This window comes from Chaetura pelagica, unplaced genomic scaffold (genome assembly GCF_000747805.2).
Source record: "Chaetura pelagica isolate M959 unplaced genomic scaffold, ChaPel_1.0 scaffold137, whole genome shotgun sequence".
Lineage (NCBI taxonomy): Eukaryota > Metazoa > Chordata > Aves > Apodiformes > Apodidae > Chaetura > Chaetura pelagica.
This window is the reverse complement of record NW_009953947.1, coordinates 992000-1001199: the sequence shown is the minus strand read 5'-3', so window position 1 is coordinate 1001199 and position 9200 is coordinate 992000. Positions and strand designations below refer to the sequence as shown.

Here is a 9200-nt window from a genome sequence, read left to right as displayed (position 1 = left end):
GAAAGAGACACTAAAAAAACCTTTGAAATCAATTGTAATCACAAAAGGTCATAGCTAGTATCCTGCTACTTAAATGTCTGGAGCTTGGCCAAAGTACTTACATGTTGGATAATTTCTCTACAGAGTTAAAAATTAGGGTAAGAGGAAAAAATGTGCTCACTTCATTCTCTATTTCTATAGGTGCATTTTTTTTCTTATGCAAGAGTCTCCGTTAGGTGCAAAATTTAATGTTCAATTTCCAGAAAATCTAATTAGACAAATTCTGGCAACTCTGCAATTTCTGTAAAATATCTGTTCTGCAAAATGTCAAAGCACAACAAAAAATTATAAAATATTAAACAGCTTAAATCTTGAAATGAGAAAAAAAATAATACTTGCTTAAAGCCTACCTGTGTAATGTGTTCTTAGTAGTGGCCTTGGCCTCTCTGTATTTCCGTGTGGTGAAATGTGGTTCTGTATGCTAGAAACTTGGCTTTGTAGCTTGCCTGATTCATTTGCAATTAATCAAAGGTGTGTATCCTTTTTTTGTTACTGAAGCCTGATGAAATACAACAAGGTGTATTTTTTCCAATTACAGAATCGGATGCATGAAAGCATGAAATTGTTTGACAGTATCTGCAACAATAAATGGTTCACAGACACTTCTATTATTCTCTTCCTGAACAAGAAAGATCTTTTTGAAGAAAAAGTCAAAAGGAGTCCTCTCACTATTTGCTACCCTGAATATGCAGGTATTGGAGGGGGGCACAGATGTTGAGTAATTTTTTATTATCTCATTTTTGTGGCACAAATAGGAGGAGTTCAATAACTCTATCTGATTTAAGTATTTTAGATACCTAAAGATGGGAGTTTGTTTTTATGGTTCACATATAAAATAGCACTAAGTCAGATTCATCTTTTAACCAGGTAAAATAATGGTGACCCACTGATAGCATTTATGTGTTATTGTTGCAACTCATTTCAGCCTAATTTTTTTAGCCCTTTTTTCTCATATCCTCCTATTTTTGTACTTAGATGTAATTTTTTTCACTGGTAGGAATCCCTGGGGATACAGGAGAGTTTATGGGAACGGAGTGTACATACATGTCAGAAGTAGGTGGTTTATTTGGGAAATAGGTAACAAAAGAGGATTATTTCATTTAACAAGTCTTAGCCATTTTATGTATCTTTTTCATTGTAACTTGGGACTATTCCATTGTACAGAAATTAGCATGTTAGAGGTAAAAAGCTTATGAGAAGTATGTAGCCAAATGTTAGTTGAGTTTGGGAAAAACCCAAACATTTTAAAAACATAAATATTCAAAGTGGGTAACTCAAAAGAAACAAGATACCTTAATCTAGGGAATAGGTAGGGTCATTCATTGCTTGTTCTGTCTTTCACTTTAGTAAATAAAGACTCTTCCTGCAGCTGGAATTGAGTCTTTAGTTTTGATTCCTAAAAATGTGTCCAAAAGGTATCCTTCAAGGGTTATTTATGGTGTCTTAAAGCAATCACTGTGGAATTACTCTTCTTCAGGTTTAGGTTAACTATTTCCAAGGAACCACTTCCTTCAAAGATACAGTTCAAGTTCTTTCTCAGTTTTAAAATCTGCTTACTGAGCAATTTTCTCCTTCTAGGATCAAACACTTATGAAGAAGCAGCTGCTTATATTCAATGTCAGTTTGAAGATCTGAACAAGAGAAAAGACACAAAGGAAATCTACACTCACTTCACATGTGCCACAGACACAAAAAATGTGCAGTTTGTTTTTGATGCTGTAACTGATGTCATTATTAAAAATAACCTTAAAGACTGTGGCCTATTCTGAGAACAGACAAAAGGTTGTTGAATGGTAAATTACAAACAGGACTTAGGCAGTTGGAATATGCCCATGCTGTGTAAACTGTGCGTAGATAGACTTAATTCTCTTCTATTTCTAGGTTTGGAGAACGACTTCGCACAATTCTAATCTGATTCTTTTCAAGGTGAAAGAAGTACAAACCACATTGTGCTGAATGATAGATCAGTACTGTACTTGCCTGTTTTAACAGCTTTATTTATGTTTGTCTTGTAAATTTAAGTAATTAGGTAACACTGAGATGTCAGTTGATTGTATGTAAACTTAAAATTGTAGTAATGTATTTGTATAAACGTTGAATGGAATATTTTAGTAACTTGATGTCCTCTAATATTTCCATGTTTTATGAAGATACTCTTAGAGGAGACAGACACTTTTTGCCTTTGGATTATTTAAACATCTTGTAAAATTAAATTTTGTTTTCATCTTAAGGATGCATGCTGCCTTATTCTTTACTTTCCTTAGTAATACTGTATATGGTGTTAGTTTTTTTGATATTTAAACAGACTCATATACCTGCTCAGACCTAAAGAAACAAAACCAATAAAACTTGTTTTTTGCCTTAAGTTTTGAAACAAAAATTTTTATAAATGTAAGAGAAATGCAAAGATTTTTTTAAAATTTAAATTAAATCCACAGTTAATGAATTCTGGGCTTGCAGTCTTTGCAGTGCACATGTGGCAACATAAAAACTGAATTTTAAGGTTCAACTATCATTGAAGCTGATAGAAATGCAAGAAGGAAGTTGTTAAAACCATTCATAAAAGTAAAGTTTGAAACTGTGGCCTTTACTCAGTGGAGTGAATGGCAGAGTTACCTTTGAGGTTTTTTTTATAGGCCGTTCAGAAAGGCTGGACTTCAGAGTAATATTTTTTTCTGCTTACTTAAGAACTGAAATCATCTTCTCCTGAAACTTTTTGCTATTTTCTGGTAATAAAACTGGTTTAATAATTTAATAACTGTAGAAATATCAGGTTCTCCCACAAGACATAGCACAGTGGCTTCACAGATTAAAGCAATTTCCTGTTGCATATAAAAAGTATCTGACGTATTTTGGATAGGGTGTTTTAGTGACTCGCAAATACTGATTCTTTAACATCCTCTTTAATTATAATTTAAGTTTCACAGTTTCTTTAAATAATAAGTTGAAAATATTATTTTCTTCTGGTTATACTTACATTATGTGATTTGCTACCTTAGGTACATATCATCCATTGCCTTATGGGTAGTGCCAAAACTGGTTTTTTTTATACAGACTTTAATAAGAATAAGCTTCTATTTGTAAATAAGTTCATGGATGGTTGTCTGTCATCTAGAAAATACAAACATACCAGACTTGGAAATACAATTTTCTATAATTGTTAAAATATTTCAGGCAGCTACAGTACACCGTAAGTTCTTTGAGAAGTGAATAAGTCTTTGATCCTGTTGCTATTTTTCTATATTATCTTAGCATTTATGTTCTTAGAAATGTTAAACCACAATATATTGTCATTGTTCTGTTATTTAATTTTTGATTGTGTATGTGTTTAATTTAGACCTTGGATAGCTTGAGTAGAGCTTACTTGCCCTTCTCATTTTTTAATACTTCCTTTGTTAGGTACAGATTTGCTAAATGCATTTCAGATGAAAGATTAGAAAGGAGATAACTTATTACTGGAGGTTGTTAAATATGTTCATACATTATGAGTTCTTTCAGCATTTATGGTAAGCAATCTGTATATCCTGGACTGCTTTTAATTGTGCTTTATGGTTCTGGATACATAACTGGTTTTGAAACTCATTGAACTACTTTGTGGAAATTGTATTTTCACCTGCATTCAAGTTGTTTTTTGTACTTAATGTAAAACAAAAATTGGGATTAATCAGATTACATAAATAAATCTAAATTTTGTGCCTTGCTTGAAAGAAATGTTTTTCATTAAATGTGCTGATGGAAATCTTTTTGCATCCATCCAGTTTAGATAACTAGGTAGTAAGAATAAGAAGATAGAAAGTCAATAGAGAATTCAAAAACCTTACGCAAGAAGCAGTAAAATGAAGATTAGCATAAAGTGGTAATTATTGATTAATTCCTAAATATTTTTCCTTTACTATATTGTTTCTAATGCCTTCAATGGAAGAACTTTGGAAATGTTATAACTGGTGTTTTGTGAAGTATTTACATCTTAACTTAGAAGAAAATAATGAAATATTTTTCCTTGCTAGTCCAAGCTGATAAACTTGTCTTTTCTGACTTGGTGAGTAGACAGTAGGTATGTTTCCTTATAGATGCTTTGTACTGGTTGATCAATTTTTGTCTTGAGATAAAAGCTGTCAGCCCGGGCCACTGCTCTAGGACAAGCTACCAGATGATTTACATGCAGTAGTGGAAACCACACACATAGTAGTCACTGCATTTGTAATAAAGTTCCTCCATGCTCTTCCACTTCTTTGTTACTCATATTTCTTCATGCAGAGTATCCAGGCAAACTGCTTTTTCTAGCCTAGCACAAGGAAGCTCCCTCTACTATCTTACCTATTCTTTCAGATTATTTTAAATACTCTAAATTAGGTGTATGTAGGGAATTTACAGAGACTTCTCCAGCCCCTGTGGTCTTGTGATCATACTGTCTGTCATTGAAGTCTCTCAGCACAATACAAGCATGATTGAACATGTTATTTTTAAGTGGCTTAACTGTATAAGTGTGGTTTGGAAAAATTTGTGTTTGTCTTCATGATACTTATCTGTTGGATTTGCAGGAAGTTTGATGTTAAATATAGTAACTTCTTAGTAACTAAAATAGGGTCCTGTATCATAGCATGGGGACAGAGTAGCATTTGCTGGATTGCAGTTTCTGTTTCCATGTATGCAATTAGCAGCTTCATTATTTAAATTGTACATAAAACCTTGGGGAGCAAAAGAGATCAATCTGCAGCATTCTGAACAGCATGATGGCTCAAATGTGTTTAGAACTGGGAAAAATGAAAAGTTTCTGTTTTAAATCAAGCAAAAAGGAAACCCTACCAAGATACTGCCTATCCTATTGTGTGGTTGTGTCTTGAAGTTGTTATACTTCTTATTAATATAAGTAATATTCTGTGGGTCACAAACTAATGCTAGGGTTGTAAACGTCAAATCCTTGACTTTTTCATTTTTAAAAAAGTGTAGAAGTTGCAACAAAAGGCTAAAACCAGCTTATCCTAGACTAATTCATAGCCTGTGAGATAATGTACTCACAGGCTGTGGAATGTGTATGTAAAAATGGTTGTATTATAAATGCATTTATCAAGCTTTTTATCCACAGCATATTTTGGGACTGTGTTTTTCAAGTTGGTCATGGTTCCAGACAAGGTATTTCTGGTTGGTTTGCTCTGCTCTGCACATGGTTTCTTTTTTGTGGTGGTTGGGAGGCTTTATGATTGTTATCTGACACAGCAGAGATAAGAGTTATCAAGCAGTTTTATTTTAGTAATAATTTGCTTGGACTAAAGCATCGTTCAGGTTATTGTGCAGTCAATGGGCTGAGAACCATATGGGACAATGTAATTCTATGCCATATACTCCCTTCTGGATTTTAGGAAGGGAAAGAACTGAGCTCATGCTGTAGTGCAGTGCTTCAATTCTGAAAGGAATTTCAGAGCAGCTTTTACAGAAGGTATGTATGTATGCAAGGATGTACTTAGTGGAATGTGTTATCTGAAATTTGGTTCTATTTTTTAAAGTGTAATGGAGCAAAAGATGTTTAAGACCAAATCTGTTGTCAGCAGAAGTCACTGCAGTTTCCCAGAACTAGTTGCTCTAATTTCTTAATTCTCCCTCTTTTTCTGTCTTTCCACTAATACAGAAGCTTGGGAGAAGGTGGTGTCACTGTGCTTTCCCAGTCACAGGTTGTGCTATTGTGTAGACATACCTTGAATACTACAGAATGTGCTCATCTTTAATCTCTTTTGCAGATAAGGAAGAGATCTCCATATTTAATGTAAGATTTTTAATTATTATGATAATGTAACAATATGCAAGCTGATTCAAGAATAAATAACTGTAAAACTGCATCTGTTTATATTGAAAAGCATGAAGAAAAGTCTGGGAAAGCAGGAACTTGAGCAGGTGCAGATTTTCAGTTATGTAGCTTGTAGTTTCAGAGTGATAATAGTTTGACCAGAAGTCTTTGCAGTATGACCCATATTTCAGTTATCTCTTACAAATAAGTGTCCTCATTTCTGCAAAATCCAAATGCACTTTTGAGACCACAGTACAAATAGCTGAGTGGAAGAGACATTTAAAATAGATAAAAAGATACTTGCAGAAGAGTTTGGCTATTTGTCAAAGGAAAGTAACAGCTATCTAACTAAAATACATGAATAATCCATCAGTTTTGCATACAAGCTCAGTGGTGTAACATTTTACTTCTGGAACCATAATGTCTGACTCTGAAAAAATACGCTGGTGTATAGTCACAAATTTTTTACTTTTTTGTTCTTGTATGATGATTCTCTTACAATGTGATACAAAACTCCACAGAATCTATTATAAAAATCCTGTGAAACTAAGTCATCCTTTTATATAGTTTTGATTTTAAAAGGCTAGTACTTGTCCGGTATGCCAAGATTTTTTTGGCAGATAAAACAAAGATGCAGCTATTACGGTTTTGATTTAATAAATCACAAACTTAAAATACTTTGTCTAACTTTGAGTGAGATCTTTGTTATTAAAAGAAAGATCATTTTCCACTGAGAACAGTGTTAACTTTCACTTGGTGTAAATTGCCAGAGCTTGTATTTTTTTAATATGAGTCATTGGTAGATTTATTAAAATATACAAACCCCAGAATTTATCAGCTGCATGATTTTGAATATAAAACTAAACACCAACAACGAGAAAAAGCATATCCAAATTATGTTTGGTGGTTTTAGTGTAGCAAACATATTTGAACATGTGTTCTTGTTCTGTGTATTATGTCTTTAGACAGCAAGGAAAAGTTAATCTTTCTAATATTTTTAATCTTTAACAAAAATATGGTTTTAATCCTTCATACTTCTGGAAATGTTATTGTAAAAAAGAGTCTAATTCTGCACATGGAGATTTGAGTACGTTTAATACAATTCTGAAGTTGTTACTTATAGTTTCTGTCAATATCTTTCATACTAAGTTACATTGGTTTGTCTTAAATGTTGTTAGTTTGCCGTGTTTTACTACTTATTTCTTTATAACATTATCAGTCTTTGGCATTCTGACTCTGTTCAAGGAATGGAAGAAAGCCAGAAATTACAGCATCTGCTGAGACAAAAAACTTTTTCAAGATGTTTGTAGTCAGTCAAGCATTTGAGACTAATGTTCTGGGACAGCTTTAAAGAGACTACTCCGTAATGAACTTCACAGCTGTGTCCAATATTTGAAGAAAGCAACACTGGGAGAGTAATGTGGTATGAAGTTGGGTTTTGTATGTTTTTATTGTCTGAATCTCCAGTTATGAGAAGATAGTGAGGTATGTGCAGTTGTTCAGCTATTCACCCCTTTCCCAGGTAAGGCTGTTAGATGTCTGCATATTAAAAGCCTAGGCAGCCAGATCTTACAAATACTGAGGGAGAGGGTTGTGCCCCTTTCTGTGCTGTAATCTCATGTTCAGAGTGTTTCTAAAAATCTGAAAAGATCTAAAAAGATCCGAAGGCTGGTAAATTAATTTAATAGTGTCTTTAATATTAAAATGAGACATGGACAATTTATTTCACTTTTTCATTAGCAAATCTGTAAAAGGAAGATTAATGGAGCACTTAAAGTGCTCTGTGTGAGCCTTGCTAAGACCAGTACTGAAATGCAATGCCCCCATAGGCTGAAAGAGGCAGAATGAAGCATTTGTATCTTCTATGGAATTACAGCAAAGAATATGTAGTATTACCTGGTAGTTCTAATGTTTTAATCCAGTACATTGACAGTTGATTTCCTTGACAAAGAGGAAAGAAATAATAAAACAGTATCAATGTTGTGGAACCCCAAACTTCAAAGCACAAGTGTTACAGTCCTTTGAAACTAAACTGTGATGACTGCTCTAAAAGGGTTGTTTACATGAATTGACTTTCAGTGGAAGCTTAAAAAGGAGTTACCTGTTTCATCACTTTCAATAAGACTTCAGAAAGCAATGAACAGTTCTAGAAGTGGGATAATTTGACTGAGTTGAATGTTCATAATCTCAAGTAAGTTGAAACAGTTTGTCAGGTGCTTGCCTATCAGTTGGCATGTGGTGATAAGTGTGCTTTAGACTTTGATATATGCAATGTAGTTTGGTTTATTTAAAACAATGTAGCTTATACATCTAACAGGTAAGGAAGATGTGATCACTAAAGAAATAATTTGCAAAATTTTCATTATGCATATTGGGTAACTAAGGCTTACATTCTTCCAGTAACACTTACACACTTGATTGCATCTTGTCAGCAGTTTGGAAGCTTGTTTGTGAAATACATCTGTGCCAGGTTTTTGGAGACACCACTTGTCATTGTCATACTATATACAGAACTGAGGGAATGGTGATACAGTATTTTCTGTAATCTAGTGGCAAGGCTAATCAGCTGGCAAATGGGATGTTGAGGTTCAAATTTAGTCTGATTTTTGAAATTCATTTGACCTCCTCAAGTCTGAGAAAAGTGCCCTGTTGAGTGGGCTAGTAAATACGCTGAAGTGGTTATTTTTACCTTGTCTTGTTAAAATGATTTCTTTTCAGATAAAATTGACTTCTCATTTCCGGAAGGGTGAGAATCTGTATGTATCAGTTACCATTCCTAGCAATTCATTCTTTTGCAACAAATGTGTGTATCTAGTATGAAGTAAAATAAATGTAACAGAAGGTCTCAGAGTTTGACCTTTACTTAGGTCCTTGCTCTGAACCAAAGCAGGGGCTGAACTCATTTGCATGTATCCTGAAGGTGTGACTGTTTAGCCAGTTTTATTATCTTGTTTGAGACTAGAGCCATGTCCCTCCTCTTTGTCCTTGAATGGTAACAAAATCATCCTTTCACACCTTTTTTCTATCTTATTTCTAATAGTTTACAAAATCTAATTAAATTTTAAATTAATTTATCCATTGTTTTGGAATTACCAGCAAACAGGAAAAACTTAAAGCTCACGTAAGACTGAGCTAGCCAACTTTTAGCTGTTATTTTGGTTTCTTTGTTGAGAGGGCTGGATGCAGCCTGATGAGACTTTCTGTACAATGTGGTTTTTTTAGTCCTTCATTCATTCTTACAGTTCTTTCCTGCATCAGTTTCCATTTATTGTTGTTTATCTTGAATTGCAAAGCTATTTATAAGTGAAAAGGGTTTAAAAGTGGAAAGCTTTTTTTTTTTTGAAAAAAAAACAAAACACAAACACCTTTTGGTAGGATG

General features: G+C 33.6%; 1 protein-coding gene across 1 annotated transcript in view; it reads left to right on the top strand.

Moving 5' to 3' along the window:
- Nucleotides 1-2138, top strand: part of GNAI1 (guanine nucleotide binding protein (G protein), alpha inhibiting activity polypeptide 1) — a 30568-nt gene extending 28430 nt beyond the window's left edge. Inside the window, exons 7-9 of the mRNA XM_010001789.1 lie at nucleotides 578-731; nucleotides 1618-1832; nucleotides 1921-2138. Coding sequence (XP_010000091.1) covers nucleotides 578-731; nucleotides 1618-1808 — 345 coding nt within the window. The 3' untranslated portion in view covers nucleotides 1809-1832; nucleotides 1921-2138. The remainder of the gene's footprint in view (nucleotides 1-577; nucleotides 732-1617; nucleotides 1833-1920) is intronic.
- Nucleotides 2139-9200: the final 7062 nt, after the last annotated feature.